The sequence below is a fragment of the Malurus melanocephalus genome, unplaced genomic scaffold, assembly GCF_030028575.1.
Source record: "Malurus melanocephalus ecotype Western Australia unplaced genomic scaffold, MMel_1.1 scaffold_244, whole genome shotgun sequence".
Taxonomy (NCBI): domain Eukaryota; kingdom Metazoa; phylum Chordata; class Aves; order Passeriformes; family Maluridae; genus Malurus; species Malurus melanocephalus.
The window spans coordinates 564,737-592,406 of record NW_026623476.1 but is presented as its reverse complement, the minus strand read 5'-3'; the positions used below and the strand labels follow the sequence as shown (position 1 = coordinate 592,406).

Sequence of the window (27,670 nt, the reverse complement as noted above, 5' to 3'; positions counted from 1 at the left end):
AAACGGTGTGTTTTCCCTGGAAGCCTTCTGAATCTTTGAAAAGTATGGGTAGAAAGGTCCTCGGGAACTCGTCCATGGCCCCAGGCCTCAAGGCAGGACAGACTACATTCACAACATTCTGGGTTAAATGTTTGTCTAAACTGTTCCTAGAAATCTGACTGAGACTCAGTTCTACCCTCAGGCAATCCAGCCCAAAGCTTCACCAGCCTTGAAATGACAGCTGGAAAGTCTTCCATCATTCAGGTCTCACCTGAATCCCCCCACCTGAATTCTGAGCCCTTCACTTTTTTTCTTACCAATCACAGGTATATAGGAAAGGTTTTTCTCTTTGCCTTCACAACAATCTTTTACAAATTGGAATATCACTGTCATTTCCTTTCTATCTGGRTACATATGCAACCAGATGAGTTCAGATGCAAATTATTTTTCAAATTAATGCCTTTAATGTAGCAGTAAATATATAATTTTCTTTCATTATTTTCCTTTCTTTCCTACCTCTAGCCCCCAGAGTGGAAAATTTTGCATGCTGAACCCACTCCTAGCACAAAGCACTGTGCCAGGTCCTGTTTGCACTGTAGGTTTAAGCTTAGAACTGCAGAGTTCAGACAATTCCAGTGCCAGCTGCAGTACATGAGATTTAACAAGCAGCAGGTCAGAAATCCTTCCTGAACAACTGCATATGATCAGCTGAAACATGCATGCAGTGGGAAAAAAGTTTACAGTGAATGGTTTTAGACCAATACTCACTGAGGAGTGAGAAAACACATCAAAATTACCTCCAGGCAAAGTAGTTTCAATAAAATAAAAGCCATTTAATAACAAGACAGTAAAAACCACAGCACAAAGCTGCAGCATCCTTCAGCAGAGATTTCTACAGGCCACCTACACACAGATTTCCACCACTGAAAAMATGAAGGGCATTTTCTGTAAAAGGAAGGTGATCTGGGATTTTTCAAAAGATGTTATCAGCRCATTGACAACTGCACATAATTCTTSTGCCTGTCTTCAATCCTCGGTTTCAAAGGGCTATTGCAAGGGAGACAGATTCAAACTTGCACACCCCAATGACACATGTGCACTYTCTTGAAAGGAAAATTGTTAATACTTTCACTTTAAAGAAACAGAGTGGATTCTTGCCTGACAGGGTTTTTGACACTCAGCACAATCCTTACTTTAGGAAGTTTTCAAGGTCGTCTCGGCTGCACGAAGACCAGGAAAGGTCGCTTGGGTTCCTGCCCTTCACCCATTCTCCAGACATAATGTGAGACCTCCCTGCACACGGCTGGTGATCGTCATCGTGGCTCATTCCCATGCTGGTGGATTAGAACAAAACAAGACAAAAAACCTATCAAGTTATGATGTGGGTTTCTAATTTCCCACTGCCCTTAGCAATTAACAACTCAACACCAACCTGCCTGGCAGTGAAAGTGGGTTAAGGGTTTTCCATCCTACTTTGAAATTATCATTAAACACACTTTTTCAGGAATCATACGGAGGAACAACTCTTCGAAACATTAACATTCCACCTTCAGTTGCAAGGTGGAATGGAAAACAACTTTCARGAAAAAAGGTGCCTTCTATTGCTGGCTTTTTCTAGAAAAAATGTCACCGATTTGGGGCTCAAAACACACAACTGACTGGGTCTCCAGCTGGCTGGCTGGAACAAGCCAGGARCAGTCCCTTTAAATATGGTGTTGCACTGTTTAATCCGTGCTATTTCTCTGCAAATCTGAGGCTCCTGTTTGCTTTCTGACTGTGCTCTTGGCTTTGCTTCTCCCCAGTTGTGGGACTCGACTGTTCTGAGCCCAAACGACATCCATTTCTAGCTGCAGTGAACCAAAACCCACTTCAGCAGTTTGATAATTATGGCTTAGATTAAACCACCATCTCTGCTATTTTTAGTTTACAGTGAAGATTATATGGTGGAGTCTATTATTTTAGGTTTATCTCCAGGGACATTATTATTTCTAGCAAAACTACATTTAACATAATTTTTCGACTCAGAAGTTCATAGTTATTCTTGTTTTTAAACCTTTGTGGTTTTTGAACACTGCAGAAACATTAACATCGAGCACATTTTGTTTGATGCACGCAGGAATAATCTAACAGTCTATTAGTAACTCTAACTTCAAAACAGTAAAGAGTGAAATTCCTGCTCCACTGAAGTGAATGGGAGTTTTGCCATTGACTTCAATGGAGCCTGGGTTTTGCTCCAAATATTTTACCCATGTTGTTTCTACACACAGAGAAAAYGCCTCACATGCTAGGGTGAAAGTTCCAGCACTATTCCTCCAATGCAAATAAGCYCATCTAAAGATTGTATTCCTAGAAGTCAGGGAAGGAAGTACCATGAAGCAATATGAGCATGTCAGGAATCTTCCAGAGGAATGCCTGTCCCAAAATGCCAGTTTAGAAGGCTCCTGGGCATGCAGCAATCCTGCTAAGTTTTCTAAGGGAGACCAGGCATCTTTCCAAGGWTTCTTGCAGTTTGTCTGCCTTGTGACTGTGACAGTGCTGAGACTCAAAGCTGGGTCCTTTTTGGGTTTCTACTCTGTTTCTGTGGGATGAGATCTGGCAGCCCTCCTGCTCCAGCAGCTTCCTGAACAGGCTCCTGGTCGGCTGMACATCAGCTGTTCCCCCTCAAAAGGGTGAAAACAAATCATCTTCCTGACTTTGCAAGTGCTTTAGACTACTTGATTTTATCCCTYCCAGAAAATACTAGTGTTTAGTCTAAAGTTGTTAATTAAGAAATGCTTTAGCTTTCTGATTAACTTCAATTATTTTTTGTCAAATATGTTGAAAGTGGGGTTTTCTTGGCAAAAAACAAAGGGTAGCAGGTACTAATTAGTACATTCCTGTCCTTAATTTTATTTTAAACCTGACCTCATGGAAGATGTCTTGCCTAGGACAAATGCTAAAGCTGCCAGTCTTTACTCAGCTTTGATTTTKCAGGAGGTTTGAGGCAGATAAAAATCTATTCTCTATTAAGAATGAATCAGAACTCACACCTCAAGTTTATTTACGGGTTTCTTCTGAAATTAATTCAATTCCTACTCATGTGGAAATCTACCCATTTCTGAATCATTACTGTTTCCTTAACAGAAATTCTTTTAAAAGTCATAAGCATAAAGGAATTGAGCCTGAAAGGAATATCTTTATTGGTACAGAGCAGAGGAGCTTTGCCAGTGTATATTAGCTTGGGATCTGGCCTCAAGGTACACAGGCAACCTCTCCTGGCCTCTCAGTGATGAGTTTCTGGTAGAATGAAACCAGCAACACCTTTGGAGCCTGTTTTAATTGGCAATGCAGAACTTTTCTCAGCATCTACTTTACCTTACAATGACTCACTTGAGAAAATGATTAAATGACCTGCAGGACTAAGGCATAGCCTAGCATGCTAACACATTCTTTWCTGAAGTTCAAGGGTCTCCAGCTACATCAAAGGCACCAGGTTTTCCTAAACACATAGTAAATGCAGTGCCATGCTGATTCTTTTCACTAATGAATAGTTCCCCTCCTTTKAACAGAAATAAACAGGACAGAGCAGTGTGTGTTTGTACCAAACTGCAGTGCAAACAGAATCAATAGTTTACATTTCCTTTGTTTCCATCTAATCTTACCTGCTATTCAGAATTCACGTGGAATTAGAAGCAGGTAATCAGTCTCCTGATATTTTCTGCCTTGGGAAGTTCTATTCTTACATGAACTGATCTTGAACAAAGAGTTGGTAAGGAAAGCTCTTAAGATTAGAAACAGCAATGTCAAAAAGACACTGCACTGCCCTGCAAACCCATTGCCCTCTGTGCTSCATGAGACATAAATGTCCATTTTATCACAAACAAATGCTGCCTGTTACCCTTTACAGAGCCAGCAGAGCCATTATGGATAAGCAGGACTCAGTTTCCCTTTGTGCTTTACTACCACAGTCACTGCTCCATCCCAACCCTACAGGAAATTTCAGCCTTTCAGYTGATCACATTCTCCTCCCGAAGACAATGAGATTCCACAAAGGCAAGCAAGGACAGCTCAGACTGTCAGCTCTTCAACTGCTTTCATTCAATGTTTACTCAGATTAAGCACCCTGGGACTCTGGTTTCACACTCCAGATTCTTTGCTAATATAAATAATGCATTGGTTACCAGTCAAAGACACCACAGGCCTCACTGGAGGAGTCCTACAGCACATTTACTGTTGCTCATCATGTGTGGGGCCAGAAACAAGCTGACTGACCAGTTTGAGTCCTGACTGTTAACAGAATCACAGCAAGGCCAATCTGATCAGGAGTCACAGGGAGGCAGCAATAACAGATCTCTTTGATGCAGTTTTTTTGGAGAACAAGGCTTGAAAGTAGCACTGCTATGAATAAAAAAATAGCATGCAGTCCCTGGGAGCTCTGGCCTCCCTGAAGCCTGTGCAGCAATCAGAACTGGGTCAGGATGCCAGAATTACACTCTGGGCCTGAGCTGGCCAATTTCTTGTATAACTCTTTTAAGCTAAATTCAATTATCAGCCCTCTGTTTTCTCAGAGCAACGCTGAACGAATGCACTTGCTTTGTTTGTTTGGGTCATTAATGGAGTTTCTCCTCTAGACAGTTAATGTAACTAAACTGCTCTGTTTACCCTTGGTGCGTTTTCCAGTGTTTCCTGTTATTCTTTACAAGCCAGAGCCAAAGTGCACCAAAGCCTGTGGAAAGCCTCCTACTGCCTTCAGTGCACTGCTGCACCTCCAAGTCCTTGAGGTCATGTACACAAATCTTCACCAGAACCACTATGACTCTCGATAAAGAACCCAAATCTGAGTTAAAGGACAATGCCAAGGGCTGGGGGAAAGTGGTTTAAGAGATATTAAAATCTTTTCAGCAGCTGCAACTCTGTGGCTGGTAAGAGACCACYGGAGAAAGCCCCAGGACTGGTATCATTCACTTCCCTTAGAAGGGAGAGAGATGAAGTAGGGACAAGAGGTAGGTTTGATAGAAAATACCATCAGGCAGCAGCAGAAGAGCTTTTCTTCAAAAAAAGGGTAGCAAGTAAAAGAAAGAAGTGTGAAGAACAGAAGCCTGAAAAAAGACACCCAGAAGTGGAAACACCACRAAGTAAAACCACCTCCATCGCCTCCCCCTGAAAGTCAAACCATTCCATTTGCCTGCAAATAATTCAGGGTGAGTCAAATGTTGGATCACTTTAGCAACTCATGGCTATCAAGGCTACCCAAGGTGTCCTGGCTGTCACCCCAGCTGCTTATTAAACATGCATRACAAACAATTGATTGCTTTCCACACAACTGCACTTACCTCAGCCGCCACTTCTCCAAAGGGCAGGGAGGATGTCCAGCTGCCAAGAAGGAAATGAGGACAGCGGGCTGTCTCTCACTTCCACAGACAGAAATCCAAAGGAGTCTTTCCAAAGAACCAGATGACAAAGAATTGTAACTGTGTAAGCTCAGCRAGACATTAAATTGGAAGAGCTCCTTGGGGCCAGCACTGCAGACCAACATGAACTCAGAGAATTGAGCAAAGAGATCATTCCAGCTGTATCCCAAACACTGGGGGGACAGGAGAAGGCAGGGGTATCTCATGTCCCTAGTAAAAGCTCAGTAGGACCACTCATGTTTTAACATTTTTGGCCTATAATTGATTGCAGGACAGCCATGTTTTCTCTGCCTGTGTATGTAAAATGCATTAGTCTGCAGATGTTCTCCTAGAGGCTTTGTTTCTGCAAGGGAACATTGCTATGGGCTACAGGAAGTACCAGCCTTGCACATCAGCACTGACCTTCTCAGAAGAGAATATGAGAGAAGTCTCTCCCTGTGACCCAGCTCGCCATGACTCACCCACAAATAATCCAGCATTAAATGCAGAGCCAGGATTAAGCACAAGATTTCTTTCTAAAGCCCACTGGAGAAATATAAATGCAAAGGGCAGACTGGACAACATCCTCAGAGTGGGAGAGGGAAGGGAACAGGGGAGCTGTAATTAATCTGCTCTGGCCTGTCAGTGTGGGCAGGATGACAGTGCCCCACGGAAGGATGGCTGTTCAGACATGCACAAATGCTATCTGCTTTTCCATATGAAGGATGTAACTCAAGGACAGAATTCCTTCCCTTCCCACCTCCTATCAGGTCTCAATGAAGGCTTGAGAAGGGAATCCCATCTTGTAGTGCATCCAATGTCAGCCACAAAGGAAGATGCTGATATGGAACAGGTTACACAGGGTGCGTGGCTGGCAGCTGAGAACATTAACCATGGCCATTAAACTCCAATCCAAACAGGTCATTAAGCAGAGGCTGCACATCAASAGTCCTCAGCAGCTCCTGCCGTGGGCTGGGTTTGAACCAGGAGTGGGAGACAGCATCCCACACCATCCAGCCTGTGAGCTGTCCACTCCCAAACTGAGCTCAGTGCAAGGAATTTTTATTAACATTGGAAATTGAAGCTGCATCACTGGAAAGRTGCCCACTTCTGAACTGGTTCAACATGTTTAACATTTCAATACAAAATGCTGATCATCTTGAAAGTTATGAGGATTCCATGSAGTTGAGAATAAAGGGCATAAGAGAGTCAAGAGTGAAGTGGGGGTGCTCAATTGAGCTGGAATTGTAATAGGAGCTGCAAAGCAAAGTGAGAACAGTAAATCTGAGAGAGTGACACAGGAAAGTGATGCCTCTGCAGAGCAACCTAAGAGAGRCAGAGGCAGCCAAGGAGGTCAGAGGAGGCAAAGGGAGACCGGGACAAACAAACAAATCCTGGGAAAATGCTGAGGTGAGCTGAGCTTGCCCTGACGGGAGGAGGCAAGAAAACATCTTGTGCAACCTTCCTACAAAACCAGCAGCCACTGAGGCTGTTGGCTTAATGGAAAACAGGCTTTTTCACCCTCTCATTTTCAAACACATAAACACAGTCTCTTAAATAKGCTTTGACTATTCCAGAAACTGTCAGGAGYACTTTGGGGAGCTGTGATGAAGAGAGGGAGATGATCCTACTTAAGGTATTTGAAGTAACTGGTCATTGTGTACATGGTGTTATCTACAACAGGGGTGTTCAGGATGGGTGCCGAACTTTTGGGKTTTTTTTAATCAGGAAAGTCAACATTTAAAGGAAGCCATGACTACTGGACCCTTGTTTTCATAACCAAGTTTATGTCACTCTCCAATAATGAAGTAACCAGATATTTTATATGGTTATCTACTCATCAAGCAGCCAAGAAGTCAACAACAGCGAGTGAGAACACACGAACGCCTATGGTGAATAACAGTGTGGAAAGCTGTGGTTTATTCAGCTGCCTGACAGATCCAGCCCTTTATGATATGGTTTTCATTTAAAAAGAATTAGCTCTTTTGCCTTGGAATCTGGAAGGCAGCAAAGTATGAACTTGTGCTGTGAGGGACAGAAAGCACATGAGAATGACATGGCAGGGGCAGAAGGCATTTGAGACTGGCATGGCAGGGACAGAGAGCACTTGAATGACACGGCAGGGACAGGTGCTGCAGCCTTGCACTCCAACATTTTATCTAAAAGCCCTCTGGTATAAACACCAGACCTTTCCATGGCTTGATTGAAGCCTGACCAAGGCCATGAAGAATAGGGTGAATCCTCTTAGGATCCTCTCCCCTGCAACAATATCCCATGCTCACATTATTGACTCCTTTTTCTGGAGAATGCTCACGGCATTCTCTGAGGATCCCTGGCTGCTTCACAGAGTGGGTGATTCACAGCAGGACAAGCATTGCCTGATGTATCCCAACATCTTTGGTGAGATGAAGGAATCTCACCTGGATGAGGAATGGTGAGATGAAGCTGAAGATGCAMCTGAACATCCAGCATCCTGATGGCCTCCCCCCACTGCTTCTAATTTCAACCTTTTCCTGAAAAAGCTTCAGTTTCTGSTAAGAGCTGGCAGGTTCTGAGGCTGCAGGGGCAGGAAAAGGAGAGCCCCACCAAATACAAAGTCCTACAAAATGCTAAAGTTGATCAGTATATGTACAAATAAACTTGGGAGAAACTCAGTATTGAAGAGGTAGCATTACTTCAGGAAAACACTCTGCTTCATTCTGACTTCTCCTTTGCAAGTCCCATTTAGCATCTTACATGAATCTTTCCTTCCTTATAACACTACCCCATCTCCCTGCAGGCATCCGTCGCTGAGCATTTCTAAACCCTCTCACATGCTTTGATACCTGTMAGCCACACACAGCAGTTTCTGACACAACAGCATCAGTAGGAGTCAAGGATTGCTTTAATTCCTTCAATCAATCCCTGCTGACAARGTGAACACAGATATATCCAAAAACACTCACTGTAAAACATGGATCAGCAACTCTGTTGGGAATCCCTTATCTCACACTGGCTACTGGTCWAGATCAGAGCTGAGCTGTGATCTTAAAGCAAGAATAAATTAATTTGAGGAGGCCCCCATGAAAATGTTTGCACTAAACCATTTCCTTGCCCTCCAAGAGATTAAATCCACTTCTYGGACATAAAAAATTCTTTCTTCCTCACTTGTTTCAGTTTGGTTTCAGAACACAGAGAACTGTTACAGGAGGAGCATAATGACTGTGAATGAACCAGTGGTGGGCAGAGAAGGACTGCTCATTCCACAGAGGCTGCTGTGCTCCATCTGTAGCTCCTTGTTTTTGGAAAGCACCCCGGGGCACAGCAGAAGGAACAAGCTGAAGGGTAACAAGCTGYTTGCTTTCAGCACTGCCTGAAGTGGGTGAGAACGAGACCTCCGAAAATGTGACATGCATTTCCTCAGAAGATGAAAAGGGAATAGAAATTGTAGGGTGGAAAAAAAGACCAAACCCTGGGATAGCTGGGTGGGATTTCCCACCCAGGAGGGAAGAGAGACAAAAGCTCAGTGAGCACTGACGGCCCTGTCACTCACAGTGTCAGAAACCCCAGGGGAAGCTCTGTGAGCAATCACTATTCCAAAACTCCTGTGAAACCACTGAAAGCCTCCAGTCAACTGCATTAAATGACCGAGTGCCAAACCTGAATGCAGAGCTACAACACAAGACACCCTTGAAAGAAAGGCAAGGAGAGGGGAGAGATGGTGGGGAATAMGTGCCAAATACGTGTAACACGAGTAACCCAGATGTCCCACACTCTGTCCCATCAGGAAGCCACCCACAGCCAAGCTCTGGGGAATGCACTGGAGGAGTCAGGAATGCTGGCTGCCTTCCCCACACTGCGAGATGAATTCTCCATTCCTGGAGGTGGCAACGAGGAGATGGCCAACATCAAAAGACAAAAAGGTGTAAAGTAAATGCAATATAGAAATTCTATCAGCATCAAGTGCTCTGCAGTCCCCAGACAGAGAGGTGGATACGTGTTTTGTGGTTCTCAGAGTAGCAAAAGTCCTTTTCACAGAAATATTTTTCATCCTCCTTCTTGGTCCACATTGTCAATCACTGTGGGCTCGTGGATTCAGTGCAAGAAGAAATCCATCCTTATGTGACCCTTTTGCATTGATTCACCAACATGCCAGGTAAATGTAGKGGACAGTAACAAACCTGTGGGCTAGTTTTTGCTTCCAAAATGAAAAAAAAACCCACCAGGACTGCCTAGGAAAAAAATTGCACAGGAAATACATGAACCAAATTCTATGGATCAGTCTGATAATCCAGCTGATGACATCTGCTATAAGGACATGGCATTTTCAGTGGTATCCTTCTCAGAGTGCTCCCCTTCCATCTGGAAATTTTGTTTCCAATAGTGCCACTCCCATACACGCTAAACTCCTAAGATTTTTCATAATGGTTCAGCTGGTAAAATAATTTATAATACCAGAACCACCTGGCCTTGGCTGTTCGTAAATGATTGTGGAAGTTCAGCAAGTTATCTCAGTTTCACTCATTTTATCAGCAGGGAGGGACTAGATATCAAACAGGAATGTTGCAAATTATGGCTTGGTATCACAGCAATTTGGAAATGATATGTTCAGACCAATATTGGAGCGAAATTCTTTGGGTAGTGGGTGTGCCTGGTTGCCTACAAACCTCAAGGCTAATAAAGTCACATTTGCTTTCATACTGTCTAAGGAAGCGACATGAGGAAAGAAAAGCCCGACTTGAAAAGACACTCTTGCTTTGAAAAACTTTGGCTTGAACATGTTCATGTGAGGACAAATTACAGAGAAGGAAAAAAGTATGCTATTTTCATAAGAAGATAGAKTTTTAGAGGGTCTCTGGCTGACAAGAGGGGCAGGGTGTGTGTCATTTAACTGGTTCCTGCTTTCTGGAGATGTGTGTGGGCTTTTCTCATGTGGTTCTGTTCACTGGGCTCACAGGGGCCCTGCAATCACACATTTGGCAAACCTGGTAATGGAACTTCAGCACACACCATAAACAGCTCAGGAAGAGCTGCAGGTGTGAAGGGTGACACTTAAGGTATAGAAAGAAAATGTATTTTCTTAAGCAAACAAGTTGGCTTTTTGATTGGAGAGATGCCTCACGATCATATGTGATTAGTACTGGAAATGTGTCAATAACAGAGTGAAATAATGGAGAAAAAGGTAAAAGAGTATACCCAGTGGAGATGACACTTCAAATTAATAGATGGGAGGTGATGCTCATGCACACMGGCACAAAAGCTGATGACAAAGTCATTATTATAATGCTCCTGTAGGAAACCCAGTTTGCTGCATTTCTTTCAAGCTACCAAATGCAGGCAATCTGCATTTTTATCAAAATTTGCCCACCGCTGACTCATGGTGGTTCATGATGGATACTARGGAAGAGTTCTGCCTTCTTTGACTAAACCTACCCCACATGACACAGCAAGCAGCTTTACTTGAGATAAAGGAGGAACCAGACAGGAAAGAATTCACCCATTGAAAAGTGCTGGTGGTTGTGCTTTCAGGAGGAAGAAAGGAAGCTGCGCTTTTCCTTTGAAGGGAAGATACTTTCTTTAAGTACAGAGACTGCCAAAATRAAAAAGCAAACTTTTTCTGGGAGCATTTCTTTATCCTGCAGCCCAGTTTCACTGTGTGCAGTTAAAATGAGTGTTTAAACCTCTGATTAGAAAGCTGTCACTTGATGAGCTGTGTCTGGAGTGACAAACAGCAGGGTGGGAGCAGGRGGAAGAGCCTGGCAGGATTTGGAACTGTCACTGGCAGGTGAGAAACAGCTACCAGAGGGTGGACATGAGAAATTTCTGAGAGGTCAAACTGTCCCATAKGTGGATAAGATCTGGTGTATAAGATGAGTGTCCCAGCAGCAGAGAAAGAAGGTCCAGTGAAAAATATTCATTTTTAAGGCCCTGAGCTAATTAGAGCCCAGCAGGAAGGGAACTTTTCAAGCAAGTGAGAGCAAACCATTACAATCAGACTCCTTTTGCTTTGTTTTGTTTTACCTAAGCAAAAACAAAAGCAGAAAACTGTGGGCCATTCTCCTTTTTTTTTGGAAACTGGGGTTCAAATAAAGACAGAGACGACAAACTCCCTGCTGGGTTGGATCCAGCAATGGAAAGAGGCCCCAGCATCCGATGYAGGGTGGATTTTGCAAATGGAAAGGGAGCACTGAGAACAAAGCAGGCCTGTTTATTTCACTTCTTCAGTAAACTCTTTTCTGGTGAATTTTATTTCCCAGCACAACTGTTGGTCAAGAGGCAGCCAACCCTGTTCCACCCCAGCACAACCTTCCACTGACGTAACATAAAGGGAACCACATTTTTAGAGGCAACAACATTTCCACTGGCATTGCTGCTGCTGACTTACTACCAAAGGCTTTTCCAAGTGACAATCTGGGATTTATCACCTTCCCCAGCTCGGGAAGTTATTTTCACCTGGAACCTGTTGAACTCAGCAGGCCAGGCAGACAGCACGGGTTACAGGCTATTGGAACCCAACTGCTAGTGGAAAARTAAACATTTCATCTAGATTGCTGCTCTTGTATAAAAACAAATTATTATTTGGTAAATGGCTATTACAAACCCAATATTTCCTGTGCTGGTGTGAGGCTGCACAATGGGGACTTGTAGTGTCCCCATGTTTTGGGTCACTGGGTGCACCAGGCCTTTGCCAGCAAAGCCAGTGGAGTATGAAAGCAGAGCCCTCGTGGCAGGAAGCAGATGCAAGATTTGCCAAATCATTACAGCCCAGCTACTTAACACAGCCCTGGCTTACTCAGCAGAGTAAGCCTTCAGAAAGAAAGGCAGAGCTGGCAAGGCTACAAAGCTATTGATTAAACAAAAATTGTGTTTCTAAATGGCTGTCGTTCGCCTGTTTGGTGCAGTTTTATTATGTTAAGTAAAGCTGTACAAGATGCTCAAAAACAAAGAAATTAGAGGGACTGCAAGGGAATGTTGCTTCCTTAGGGATTACACAGASATCCTCCACAAAGCAGAGAGTAAAACCATAGAAACCCTTGCCCAGAACTAATGTTTGCCACAAGAASGCAGAAAGCAGCGGGACATGGACATTCCCACGCCCAGTTCCAAAGTTAGGACATTCCAGCACTGKAAATAAACTATCAAATTTGGATGGRCAAAGGTGAAACATATCATCACGACAGAAGGAAGGTAATCCTGCCACCAGCATTAGCAGGTTCAGTAAATGCACCTGGAAATATCTCGCTGCTTTACCAAAGGTTTTTTAGTAAAATTAAAAAAAATACACCCAAAACCAGGCCTGTTATCCTGAGCACATGATCCTACCAAAGCTCTCCAGTTCTCCTCCCCAATCTTCCTTTACTCTGTGTGATTTCTGTACATGACTTTTTTGGGGTATTTTTCTCYGTGTGATGCCACTGTCATTGCAAAAACAACCTGCCCAGATAAGGTTAACACCACAGGGATCTTCTGCTTCTGGGATTCCAATTAACTTGGAATACTCAGCTATCCTATACTGTCTCACAGTGGCCTAACACACTTTCTGTTTAGTGCAGCTCCACCACTGCCTCCTCCCCAGGTCAAACCATCCATGCTGCCAAAAGTCTCCACTGATTTTTTTTTTAAATATGTTTAAACCTATATCTGTCTTTGATCTCTKCTTCTTTTTGACTAACTTAGGACATGATTTTCAGAAAGTTATTATCAAGCTACTAAGGTACCTAATAATAATTTGCTTTATCTAAAACAGACCCCTCTGTGTGTTACCAGAAATGGAAGAAGCATCTCCTGAAATTTTAGGAAGAGAATAGGATATACCTATTCTTTCTCAGAACAGAATCTGTTATTAAAGAACTGCTTTGGTTGGATCACACCACTCTGATGTACAAGCACATATGATGAAATAGGCAGTGCTCCATTAGGTCCTTGTACAGAGGAGGGCAAYTTAACTGTGAAAATGTGCTTGCAATTATCTGTGGAAGAAGAATGAAACCTGGGAGGAGGGGAGCACGAAAAGGGAGCCTGGGAACACGGAGAGAGAGACATTCCTCAACAGATTTACAACACAAATGGCAGAAAATAAAATTAGCAACTCCAGGGTGGGTACRGAGCGCTGCCAGCATTTCTGGGCAGCCTGAGGGTATGTCTACATAGACATGTGACTACAGCAGCCAGTCACTCCCAGTATTCCTGAAACTGCAGAACACTGGAACAGCTCTGTCCTCCTGTGAGATTTCAAGTGGGGATTCTGGCACCAGAGRACAGAGCTGGGGCAGGCACTGCCYGAGTCCARCTCTCYRCTGCTCAGGAAGCCCTGCTGCAGYAGCACAGTCACCAATACYTGAGATTTCCTGGGAYTGCCTCTGGCTCCAGCGCTCCTGGGGATCCAACTGACCTTGATTTTCCACCGCTCCAAACGCAGAGATGGAGTTTGACACACAGCACGGTCACAAGGGCCACACAGGGTTCATGAGGGCAAAGAGGGAACCACAGCCCCCCAGCACAAAGCAGAATCTGCACCCAAAGTGCCAGCAGTGCCACTGCAGAGGTTTATCTGCCACTGAACAGATCCTGGCAGCCACAGGCTGCACCTCTGGSCCATCCAGAACTGATATTACCCCACAGACACACAAGATGGGCACCTCTTTGCAGCAGCTCTCTCTTRCAGTAAAACATGAATTCACAGGAGTGAATAAGATGCCTGTGGTTATGTGTTAAGGTAAAATCTTAAATACATGCTGAAATCCTTCCCTGTGAATAGAAGTTTGGCCTCATKTGCAGTATAGAGGGAGTAGAGTTATAACTGAAGTTGTCTGGATAACCCCGAAACTGAGACTTTGGTACTCCTGAATGTCTGATTCTACAATGATTCTTAAATAATGTTGGTTTTCATTCCTTTTGGGAGGTAAGAAGTAACTTGGGGACATGTTGATGTATTTCTGCAATAGGAGCAAAAAAAAATGTTSCACAGAAATTCAGGTCAGGCAGAACCTGCCTGATAAATGTGGGACCAGCTCAGAGAAACATAGAAAAGAAGGTCAGGTGAGAATCTCTTTTAAAAAAAAAACAGGGTTAATGTTTAAAGTCAGCCAGGATAGAAACCACACTCAGCTGCCTCCTTTTTCATGAGTTCAAGGGTTAGACTGTGCTGAGCTACTCTGAAAGACACAGAGGGTTGTTGGCTTTTTTTTTTTTTTCAAAACAGCTTCTCAGCTCCCACACCTTGCACCCAAATGTTATAATCCCAGGATAAAAGGACAGAATTTTTAGCAGAGGTCCCTCCATTTCTCCATGGTTTCCAGAACCACTGCCCTTGCCCCACCACCATAATGTGGCTCCAGAAAAAGAAACAGGTTTCTATCAGCACAGATCTGTCACATTTACTGGGGTGGTCCTCAGCTTCCACATGAAACTTTTAATTTTTAAAATATGTTATGACCAATTCTTTATAAATTGCAGGGCAGAAGGGGGACAATTTCATGGTTGGTTCTCAGGAATTAAACTTGAATAGCTGCACCACACTGACTGGGCCTTGCTGGTGTAAGATGTTACAGGGCATTATTCTGCACTTCTGGGATGGGCTCAGGGACATTCCTCCTCAGCCTGCAATATTTTCACATTCTGGCACATTTGCATGAAACTCTGCTGGATACTGCACTACACAGATGAGGGAAGCCAAGTTTATTCACAAGTCCATCAGCACAAATATCGGGCCAGGAAGGGAACACCCAGAGTGCTTTTMCCTCACCTGCAACACCACGATGCTTGAGACACACCACAAAGACCCTACTTCATCGTGCASCAAATAATTATGCACCCTGAAGTCATTTTAACCAAGCTACACCTATCAATAYTTCATATCTAAAGCAAATAATCACACTGGAGAGAAACCTGCTGGTTCCAAACCCTTCTCTTGTCTGATTCCAAGCCCTGAGCTGTTTGGTTTGTGCATTATGGACTTTTTACCTTTGGACTCGTTTTTATCCTCATCTGTTTCAGCTTCAAGTTTGAGGCCATGCGGTTTCAGGCTGTTGGCAAGAGGCAGCTCCTTGCTCATTGTCAGTTGATTTTAATCCCCTTTCCTCAGGGTATCTGCCCCAGTGGCTCCCAGCCACACCACCTCCAGTATTCTCTCCCCAGCCAGGCAGTGCCAGGTTCAGATGAATGGGAATCTTCCCTCCTCACCCAAGCCTGCCCCCGTCCCACAACAGCAAAGCTGAGGCTGTTGAAAGAAACAGGAATGGCAACAAAGCTGGCATTGTTGTCCTGAAAAACCACTGCCTGCAGCCCGCCCCGCTTCGGTCGGGATAACGGATACACGGATGAATCCCAGCTTTTGTTTCAAAAACTTGTTTTGASTTTTTCTTTGGGGAAAGACTTGAAAATGGTTACAAAGTCACTGCTGTAGGCAAAGAGAGAACAAGGAGGGGGGGAAGTCGCACTGGTTTTATCCAAGTTGGTTGTTCAGGGTGGTCTCTGGGGTGTGAATCTCAGATCAGCCTCACACTGGGGCAGTTCATGGAGGAGGAGGGGGGCACCAGTCAGGACCCCAGTGACAAAAGTGGGGCACTTTGAAGCTTTTACTGATGGACTTGCCCATCAAGCCTGAGGAAAGATGAGAGCAAGACATGCCCAGTGTTTATATTGTGTTTATAATATGAAGACCTCAGACTCGAACGTTTTAAGACTTCAGTGACCATGTGAACTTCTGTGTAGGTCAGGACTTCACCCAGCAAACCCTGGATAAAATCCTACAAACTGTGGTTACACTCAATTGTATTGTTTTAAAAGACATCCACTACTGCACCAGCTGACTGAAGGAACAAGGCTTGCTGAGGGTCCTGTCTCATGTGGGATGAAGTTTATGATTTACAGCCTTGTCACATACTCACTGGACTCCCTGTCACCTTGCTGTAACAGCAAGAATCTTCCCCTGGATCCTGTGCAGAAAAAAATGTATCTAAATACAGATGGATGCGCTCTTTGTGTCCATGGACCAAAACTACCAGYACAAACTTCAAGATTTCAATACAAAAGCTGTGCCACTCACTCCACCATCAAGCAACAACTCCACAGGTTAAACCTGAAGGTGAACATTCATCTCTCACCTTTCATAGGACCTATTTCATCCRAATGGACCTATTTAATGGTGTCTCCATGTTTTCACAGTGCAGCTGTCCTGAATAGTGGTTTTTTGCAGCCAGTCCAAATGACATTAGTGGCAGATTAGGAATCTGACACATCAATTAGTAATCCATTCACTTTTTCCAAAGTCCACATCAGAAACTATCTGTGAATGCCAAACTGGGCTTGTGATCTCCACAGACATTTGTTAGTCTTAAGGAAAGAATAATAAATCTCAGCTTTTCTACACTTATAAGGAAATCAGACTTCAATAAAGCTCAAAATTATGGCTTTCCAAAATTTCTATTTTTGCCAATATGGATGTAAGTTYTGATTGGATTTTGTTTTAAATTAAGAAACTTGCACCTAGTTTTCCTTGGTTTTCATTTTTAAAGCTCGTGTCAGCTTCTTCGTGTTCATGTCTGCAATGGGTTTTCTTATACTTCACTTAAAAGCTCTGAGTTTGCAAGCAAAGTCTGCAAAGAATTCTTCTATTTGCACAAGACGTGATGAAACAGGACTGCTCGGAGCATCTCACTGCAGTTCAACATCAGGAGAATAAGGCCTGACACCTTGYAAGGTCCATGAAAAGATTGCTGTTGGCCTCCAGAAAGGCACCAGTCARTTGGCCAGAGGCTGAAATAAGCAGCCAGCCCCTGGTGGGTGACAGCACCCAGGGCTGGTTTTGCTGCTCAGGTTGGGCTGGGGCAGACATGGCATTTTCTCTGCTCTGTTTCAATCTGGCAGCACCGGGGGCTGATGATGCTGCTGGTGGCACAGGGGCAGAAGGGTTTGTCCCAATGTGACAGAGAATCACAGCTCCTTATGACACAGGATAACCTGGAACACGTGTGGCAGCAGAACCCTCCCAACAGCTTCTACAACCTCCAGCTGGAGCCTCTGTGTCCTCCCAGAGCCCTAAACTGGCCCTTCCAGACTCCACCCACCCCTCCAGTACTTCTGAAATTGTTTTCCAAGATGAAGGCAAAGAAAGAAAACCAGCAGAGGAAAGACATTATGGTCTTACCACCAGAACTGCCCTCAGAGAAGAAAATGGAGTTTGCAGTTTTCTTCACAGATGGMAAGCTGTATCCAAAGGCATTACATCCCCTGGTTATGATGGGGATTTTTTTGCAAGGCATTATTAGAAGGAAGCTTGTCAGCTCTGCTGAGAAACTTGGCAAACACTGGGGCAGACCAGTCTCACTCTTTCACACAGCTGGATTTTCTGCAGCTCAAGTATTTTTCCCTCTTGCTCTTGGCCCATCCAAAGATGAGTGCTGAATTTCCCTTAGCATTACCCACAGGTTAATTTGTTATTAAGTTTAGGCTCAGTTTAACATCTTGGCATGCAATTTAAATCAAACCAAAACCAAATGTCCTTCATTTCTGYTAAAACCACCCTCGGTTTGGCTCAGCTGCCTTTGGTGTCACTGGAGGGTGAACAGCAGATTCATTTTTGGTAGGTAACCTAAATATCCTCCATGMAACTTTGAAATACACTGCCATAAAATAATTATTTGTCATAGAATGAGACTGGCCRGAACCTGAACATGCTACATTGGCCCTGACTTAGCTGTGAAATACTTCTTACTGCAGGAAAGGAAGACACACCAGACATGAGCTGCAGGAATGGTGCAGCCAAAGCTCAGGCACAACTTCTTAACTACAGGAACAAAGACGGGATTTCCTTCAGAGGCTCAAGGAGGGAGTGCTTGAAAATCCCACAGGCACAGTCCTGCCCCATGTATGATTTTGTTCCTGGTCTGATTCTGTACCTTCCACAGTCCAAGTGTGACAGTATGACCAGAATGATGTCCATGGAAAGGGGAAAAGCTCCTAAGAATTGTGAGTGAGTGCATGTTAACTCATTATCTGCACTAAGAGGAGGCAGCTGACTCTTCCAGTCTATTTTGTTTTCTTCTGCCCACGGGGTATTTATAGGCAGCTTTAAAGAGTCTCCAAAGTGACCTGCAGAAAACACCCCGTAATCTCCTTCTGCAAATTTCTGTCTGACTAGGACACATCACGTTCTTTCCTGCTTTTTCCAGCGTGTTCAAAGTGTGTTACTTAGGTGTGATTGAGCTGATAAATCRAGTTATGTGATTTCTTTCTGTTGATCAAATAATTCTGCTTAAGGGCATTTCCAAAATACTGATGTTTACCATTTCACAGTCACAGCAGATTACTTCACATGCAGAGATGAAACCAGTACTAAACTATTTAACTATTGAAGTCCTTGACACAGACACCTGAACTTCAGAGAAACTTCACCAAGTACAAAGATTTTGAAGCTGATGTTGGTTTTGTGGACTTATTCTACACAGCAAAGAAAAGCAAAATTTGTCTCTATTACTGTCAGTCATTTAAGAGAATGAGGGCCTCTACTCTGAATCAGAACATAGGGTTGAAAACAAGGGAAGATCAACTAGAAAGATTTATGTGTGCTAAAATGGAGATTTACATAAGCCTCCTGAAAATTAAGTAATGTACTACATTTATGAAATCATCACAAACACACCATTCCAGTAATCGCACGTGTCTGGCTTTCAAAAAAAGTATCCTATAGTGGCATAARTAAAGAAGGAAACAGAAGGACAAGTTCTTACTTGTGCCCAAGTTCATGTGCAATTGTGAATGCCAAATTGAGACCGTTGTCTTCAGCAAGAACACACTTTCTCTTGGCACTGCAGACACCTCCCAGGTAAGCAATTCCTGCAACAGAGACACAGAGAATGTTCCCATCAAAATCAGTGGAATAGCTCATTCACATAAAACATACAGCAGTAACAACCAAAGTGATCAAAAATGCAACCAGAATGAAAAAYATTAGAGCAGTTTCCATACAAAATAATCTGAGTAGTTTCTTCATCCTACTGAAGAATCAGTCCAGAGTTTTGTCAGACAGGAAATAAGTGAAACACATTCACCTTCACTGCTTTCACTGGAAAATATATTTCACTGTCTCAAAAATATATTTCACTAACCCAAAAATTCATCTGACCTTGTCTACTAATACAAGCATTAGAAGATGCAGTGAAGGAGCCTGGACAAGCATTTAAATGGAGTTCTCCCAATTTTCAGAATAAAGTCAGGGAGAAAGAATAAAACAATAAAGTAGAGACTCTGAAAAGATCTTAAATTTTYCTTTATTTTCATGCTTAAAAGAGAGCAAGTGTGTCAGAGCCAGGAGAGCTGGCAAAGTCCTGGTGGTGAGTCACAAAGCCAATGTAGGTGGCACAAGTCTCCTGTGACTGAGTGGAATTTAGGACTTGATCCATGCACAGTATTCTCCTGTTTGTGTGGGCACCACGAAGGGTTTGAGGCTGAAGCCAAAAAGGAATTCAAAAGTTACAGCATGAAAGCTCTGCTACRGAAAAACACCAGTCCTCATCTGCCCTCCCTGCAGCCAGCCTGTCCCCTGCTCCAAGTGCCACTGCACTTTGGAAATTTGGAAATGCTGCCATGGCACCAGCACTTGCAGCAAAGGGTGAAGGCAGAAATCAGCCACTAACACTTGCTTACGTTAAAAATGCTGACTCTGAAAGGCCAGATTCCTACCACATGCAAAGAAAAAAAAAAAGGAAATCAAGATTTAACCTTTTAAATCAATGGCCATAAAAGGCTGGATTTCAGCACTTTTCTTGGAATGACTTGCTTTTTACACACAGAATAGTCACAAGGATGTCAAGGAATTGCTCAGGAAATAACAGCCATCTTTGAGAAAGATTTTGAGACTGCAAGYTTAGTCCACACACCTGGTGGCCCAATGAATGTGCCACTTTTTGGGAATAGAGAGAGATATTTTGGTTCCCTTGCAGCAGTTTTAGGCAGCAATAACCAAAGCAGGATTTTTACCAAAAGTGTTTTATTCCTGCTACTAAACCTCATTATTCCACCTTTACCTTCCATTAACCTGTGCCAATATCTCTCTCAGTTTTATCTGACACATGAGGTTTTAGCTGAGGAGCAGCAACTGCATTTCAGTCTCAGGGGTCAATCAGGCGAGTCAGTTTTGTTGAAATTATTCATGCCAAGTTCCCTCTGAGAAATTTCATAAATTGAGGCTGGSTCTATGTTTGCCATCATGGGAATGGAAGGGGGCAACATTCCCATGTTTGGGAGGTGTGATGCAGCAAAACAGTCTAGAATTCTGTCAAGATATTAAAATATTAAACACCAATTAAAATGTCAAATACTTTACTCCAAAGTGTAACTTTTCTGAAGTCTTTGTTTAGCAGCTCTAATCCCCACTGAACCTGGCAATGCACACCCACATTACTATTTTGGCTTTTGCTCTGTGCTAAATTATTCAAAGGTGGAAAGCAAATGATTARGGACTTGTACATCCACCAGTGGTCAAAGAAGTAGTGACTGTGGCTCAGTTACAGACTGTTAGTCATCCCTTTTTATGAGCTATTTGCAGTGCTAAATGTGAATCCTGGGTGGCCATTTTATAATATCTGCAATGATCAATTTAAAAATGTAGCCATTTAAAATTAGTTTGTTATTACAGAAATGGACTGGGCAGAGAAACTCATAATCCTGGAARAGCAGGAACCTTTGGAATAGATGGAAGGAGCTCAGTAAGAAGCCCAGCTTGTGAACTGCTGAGTGCTTATTAATAAGAGTCATCCTGGAACAGCAAGCCAGTTATAACAAATTGGTATCACATTTTAAGCCTGAAAAGGCTTGCCTTAAAAAYGTTTTTGAAATCTATTTTTTCTATCAAACTATTTCCTAAGACTATAATTTTCTTTCRGGCCAATACATTTTAGCATTAAGTCCTTTCATCAGAACATCAACAGCAAATGAATTATTGATCTGGAAACACAATCCAGTTTTTTAGTAAATATATCTGAACCATTAACATAAACGCAACTTTTTTTGCAACCCAGTACAACAATCCATATAATTGATATTCAGAGAAAAAATACACCTTTAACCAACAACAACAGCAGCACAATGCCTTGGTAGCTGCATTAACTTGATTTATTTCTTCATYGGGATGAATGGAAACCGTTGTTTGCCTCTTACATTTCCAGATTTTTATCTGAGCCTTTCAAGTCTGCAGAACTGGAATAAAAACTTCATGAACTCAGACATGTTTGTGAAAATCCTGGCATGCCATGGTTCTACCAGGCTGGGAATAATAGAAGAGGAAATGCTTTTATTTGGTAATTTTGCTTCTGGGCCTGTCTGTGGGACAGGTGTGTGCGTGTGTGTGAAAATGAAAAATAGGGAAGGAAGCTGAAGTGGGATTTATTTTTTTATTTCTTAAAAAAACCCCACACTTGTCACCTGCCTCTGCAAATATACAGATAGTGTCTCTCTTCAGGGGAAAAATGTCATCTTTCAGATACATCTGCAGTAATTGCCATAAATCCATCTTTAATATTAAAAAAAAGGTCAAGCAGGAGCATCAGTGGAAGAGGGAAAGGAAAGCAAATTACTATTTTTACTATCCCCAAGCACGAGGGTTTTTTCCTTTCTCTCCTGAGAAATTACATAATTACAGCCCATAACTTCTGTGCTTGGGCTTGGACACGCAGAGCTMTCTGCACTGGACACAGGCAACTGTGTAAACTTGCTTTTATCCAAAAACTTGTCCTACATCAACAGTTTGCAGCTGTTGGCCTTGCTGCCAGCTCATGAGCCCTGCACCAGCAGGATGTCCAAGGGGAATGATCCATGATCCCATCCATCCCACCGGCCCCGTGAGGCATGAGCACATTGCACATTGCCACAGGGATGGGACAATCCAATCCTGGTGTGTGAGTTCCCTTTTTATCCCATGCAAACCCCTGGGGATTCCTCCTGCTGGCTCTGGAGTATTCACTCAGCAAGTGSTTTGTCCAGGTACTCCAGCTTTCAACTCTCTAATGTCTTGTTTTCATTGCACTCCTAATACTTTAATCTCTTCTTTTGCCAACCACCTCTGGATACAGAACTTTTACTTGATTAAAACTTGGCTGGCTCTCCTCCTGCTCAATGTATTTGCTGTTGGGAAGGGAGCCAAACTCCAAGTCCTGAAGTCTGCTTGGCACAGATGGAGACTCCCTGCACATCCACATGCTCGGAGCAAACCTCCCATTCCCCATCATTACTAGTTTGGTGTTGAGCTGATGTTTTTCTCATCCTCCCACGATTTTCAATTTGTGCAGCTCGCACATTGCCATCAATTACATTCCTGTAGCCTCTCTTAACATCCTACACGAGTAAAAYCAGGAAACCCCAAAGTGATTCATGCTCTGCCTTTCCATTCAATGCAATGATACGTTTGACAGAGATGCCCTGCCTGTATTTACACATCAAGTCAGTCACCAAGGGAATCTTTCAGTGCTCGTGACACTTCAAATGAAAAATAATTTTCCCTTTCTAGAAAGCCTACATAGAAAAGGTTCCAAAATTTCTGAAACATTAAAGAAGTACCCACTAAACTGCCTGCAAGATAGGTACTAACACTGTTCTACAGCTGAATAAACAGAGGTCTCAAGAGGCAGCAGTATCCAGGTGAAAATGAACTGTATCCATGGAAGGAGCCTCTCCAGCATGTACAACACAGACAGGCTGAGGCTGTCACCACTGAGCCTCCAGCTCCAAGTTTGGTTTATAGGGATTCATCCAGAAAAGCGAACAGGGTGAGCTGTTCCTTCATTTTATGAGAACATCCTAATTGAAAGCTGCACATGCAATTTTAGTGGCACAGATTAATTTGGCTTAATGCTGGGTAYTCATCCAAGACGCCAATTTCTGCTAATCTTGCTGTAACATGGTTTCCACTGAAGTTTAATATTCATGTATGGAAACTGTTTTCCTTAGCAATAATTTTTATTGTTACTACATTTAACAAAAACCACACTGGAAATAAGGCACTCATCGTGAACCACAARTACAGAAGTTACAGTGTGACCATCCAGTGCATGAGACACAGCTACAGGTAGGAAAACAAGTCAATAATCATCCCACGGAAAATCCCAGTATTCTGAAMTCAATTATTTATAAAGGAAGAACAGCTAATGGAAGCCACCATGACTCCCCARAATACCCACCAGACCCTGACTTTCTGACCTGGGCAATTTGTTTCAAGTGTGCCCATCTTCACAGAATCCTCTTCTCAATGGAGAACATGGCTTATCCTGAATTTCAACATGATCCCTGTAAAACTCTGCTCACCATGACCTGCAGGGATGCAGCACAACTCTCCCAGAGCTCAGTGCTGGACATCTCCCCTCCAGCCCTGACTGCTGTCCTGTAGTGCCCAATAAAATAACTTTTTCCTCTGAAAACACTGTCATTTCCAGTGTACATAACTGCTGTCAGAATCCCAGAAGCCCAGCAAGAAAAATAAACAACTGAAACACAAAGTGTAGTCACTTTCTGAATGTCTTGATTTTCATTACACTCACCCTGAAGARCTAACAAATCAAATCTGTCCCTGATATTCACAGYACCRGCTGGGATCTTTCTGGAGCTCATMATGAAAATCTCTTCAGAATACAAAGTCCTTATAGCACAAATGAGTGAAATGCTCAATACCTTTGRCAGGAGACACTTTTCTGATTATTAGGAATAACTAGAAATACTTGGTGTTGAACATTGATACAACACCCAAGGATCTAATGAGTTTTCCTGGATAACATTTCATTAGACCAGAGCTCTAACTGAGAGAGCCAGATTCAGCCACGTGCCTTAATCTTTGTGAAGGGACTGTGATTCAGGCAGAAACACCCAAATCTTTCCTATGGCACCACTGCAGCTCAGCAGAACTTCTCTGAAAGACCAACCCTTTCATCCCACACTGGAGCCCAGGCAGGRGTGCACTGCCCCATTTCCAAACAAATTACCTGACACTTAAACCAGCTGCCCTCCTCAGCACCTTCCTGATAAAAATGCCTTTGTGAGGCCAGACCTCTCCAAGTCTGGAAACCTGCAGAGGCAGCAAGATTTAATCATTAGAGCTTCAAGGAGTTCCTTTGCTATCTTCTTTCTCTGTTTAATTACCCWACAGGACAGCAATTAATGGAACATGTGGAAACCTTCCCCCAGCATGGCCAACCCTCAGTTTTACCTTTCAGTCTTTCTGCAGGGCTTTKATGTTTCTTGGGAACCCTCCTGTGGTTTTCCAAGTTTAATGGATGAATCATTTATCTGCTCCTTTACCAACCTACCCACACGCAGACATTCCCCAAGAGGGCAAGAGCTTTATTCTGACGTTATTTGCATTGGATTTACACTCTGCTAATTSACTGATTCAGGCAGAGGGGCTGCCCAGACAGCTGAAAAGCCCTAAAGATCAAGACYTCTCCTGCCTTTAGGGACAACTGTCCTCAAGAACACCAGTAAAAGCCATTTCAGGTACCAAATGCAGTGAGATAAGAAAGTTGAGAGACCTTTTTTTTTTTTGGCCAAAAAGACCCTTTAACCAAGGCCTACAAAAACATTATTCATGGTGCATTGTAAGAGCAGACAACCTTTGGAARCCCTCAGAGGCATCTCTGAAAGCACATTCCTTTCCAACGCCATTCACCAGGATTTKTGATCACAAACATAAATATTCAGCACACTGACCGTGTCTGAGGAGAGCTACAGTGTTCAGTGGATTTTAGGGAAAGCTGGAAACAAATGCACTGTTCAGCCTCACGGAGCAGAAATCCATCAGGAGTGACACAGGTACCCCTGATCTTGCCTTGGAGCAGGGGAATGCACAAAAAGCCCACCTGAAGCTCTTTCCAGCCCTACTTTTCTGAGCTTTCACGATAAAGCACTGGGATCTAAGACCTCAGCAAAGCAGCAGATAAAAGAAATTCCCCGTCTCTTTGACATCTGCTCTTTGTTCAGCGTGACATCCTCCGTGCCATGAATGGCTCCTCCCTTTCAGCAAGCCATCACTTCCCTGSATGACAGCACATTAATAAATCCAAGGAGACATGAGGAGTGCCTTAATTAACTGGAGCAGAGGAAGCAGGCTATCATCTCCATGTTTACTCTACTTTGATATGCTAACAGCCACATTCCAGAGAGTTTCTCCCCAACACTCCCCGGAGCCCAGGCTGCTGCTGAACACAGATCTCAAACACAGCCCCTTCCTGCTRTCCTGTTTCTCTAGTTCAATATGGAGTTTGGGATATTTAGTTCAAATCAGACCACCATTCCTGAATGCTGATTCCCAAATCCAGGCAGCTAATTCACCATCTGTTTATAGACATCACTGCCTGGTGCTGAAAGTCTCCATGCTCACACACACATGGAATTACACGGGCTTGATGACTCAAAGTAAGATAAATTAGGACAGCTGCTAAGAGGAAAGGCAGGGGAAGAGCTGGCCAGGTGGATCTGAGAGAGGGATTCCAGCTGGGGATTGGACTGGATGAGTTAACACACAGAAGCCTGGCATAATTCAAATKGAGTGAACAAGGCAGAAAGATGGGAAGAGTTATCGGAATGAGAAGAGACAGGGACAGAAAAGCAGCAAATGGAGATAATATGGCTTTTCCAGAATGCTTCAGGAAACATGACTTTGATCTCAAAGGCAGCAGGGAGTCACTTCTGAGGGAGGCAGGGGTCAAGGAGGGCAGGAGATAAGATCAGAAGGGAAGATGAGCTCCCTGAGAATGTCTGTGTGYACTTACTGCTGGAGAAAAATGGATCTACAGCCCTGGGTCATAAGTGTCTGGTATCATGGGTTCATCTGAGGAACCACTGAAYGAGTCTGTGGGCATGGAATTGTTCAAGCAGGGAAACATGGGCTAAACCTGGCACTGAGCATAAAGGAGGGACAGTTGGAACTGGTATAGAAACAGTGGATGGAAATCAGAGATACAAGATATGGAGAGAAAAAGAGACAGGCACAGGGGACAAGGCTGTTCAGGGATATCTCACACCACAAAGGAATCAGATCTGGCAGAAGTCAGCAGAGATCTGATGCTTTTGAAAGGCTACAGGAACACGCAAAGAAAACATCACCAATACTGTGAAACCAAAATGCAAATCAGCATTTGGATCCCTGGAAAGTCACCTCTTCCTGGGGCCCAAAGGCATTTGGATTTGAATATCTGCTGTTGGCCTCACGGTGTTCYGTGGATGAAGCTGCCAGTCCTTTTTACTAATTGCTGTGAAGTTAAGCAGGATCTTCCCTTCCCACCTGCATGCAAACATCAGCGTGGCAATATGCAAAATGCAGCAGCAGGACTCAGCCCTGGATTCACTTGTGTGGAGTTGTGTGAGTAATTCTCTCTCACTGCAGCACAGACACACAGGATAAAAGTGACTCCACATCTCTCACCTGCTGGATGGTTTGACAGGAGGAGACAGCTCCACCTGCTCCTGCTSCAAGCAGCCTGTATGAATCTCACCCTCCTCTTTAGCAGATGTTATTAACAATTATTGTTTCAGGATTTTCATTTTGACCTCAGGTGGAATAGGCCTGAACTCAAGAATTGCATCAGTGTCCCCTAAGCCACATCTTTCAGGAAATAAATAACTCACCAAACAAAGAAAAATGTAACAACAMCACTGCCATCAGAAAGGAAAGTGCTCGAGGGCTCCCATGCCCCTCACTCCACCACATGTCTGCCAACACCTGTCCTCAGGATGGATTCCCATCTGCAGGGTCCCATCTTCCAAAAAATGGAAAAGCAAACCTGGCACTGCCTGCAATAACTGCAGCTTTGAAAACCGTGTAAGGTTCCAAAACCAGCTTTGGGACTATTTTAATCTTCCTTTTTCAGATGAGTTCTGTGACTTCCACTTTTGGATTTGTCAGTTTGTCYCTGCAACTCATGTGAGCCACCTGCTTCAACAGAGGGCCTGAATTCAGAGGGAAGGAAGAAAAATGTCAGATCACAGATTTTAATGAGACTGCTAAACAAAGAAGAACATGGAATTCAGCAGCAGGGATCCTGGAGCCTTTAAATTCCTCACTATCTCCCTTCCAGAATGAAGAGACAAGGTCAGACTTGGCAATAAATCAGAAAAAATATTTGGAGTCTCTGTACCAAACAGCATCTGCTTTTAAGAGCTAACAGTCAGGGTCCAGCATTCAGTTCCAGTTTTTCCCTTCCTGTAGCTGCAAACACTAAGAAATTCATGAAACTTTGCAAATAAACTGAAAGATTCTTTTAACAGTTCCAAGAGCTTTCCTGAGCCATGCCTATCTCACCCGGGCTGTTAGTCAGGGGTGGGTTCATGGGCAAGGATCAGTCCTACAATGGTTAAACAAT

General features: G+C 43.4%; 1 protein-coding gene across 2 annotated transcripts in view; it reads right to left on the bottom strand.

The window, feature by feature from the left end:
• ADAMTS17 (ADAM metallopeptidase with thrombospondin type 1 motif 17) overlaps positions 1–27,670 on the bottom strand; it is a 152,887-nt gene that overhangs the window by 75,618 nt on the left and 49,599 nt on the right. For both annotated transcript variants that reach the window (XM_057375294.1, XM_057375295.1), the window contains exons 8-9: positions 19,058–19,163; positions 1,173–1,313 (exon numbers count right to left, since the gene is read on the bottom strand). In XM_057375294.1, the coding sequence (XP_057231277.1) occupies positions 1,173–1,313; positions 19,058–19,163 (247 nt within the window). The remainder of the gene's footprint in view (positions 1–1,172; positions 1,314–19,057; positions 19,164–27,670) is intronic.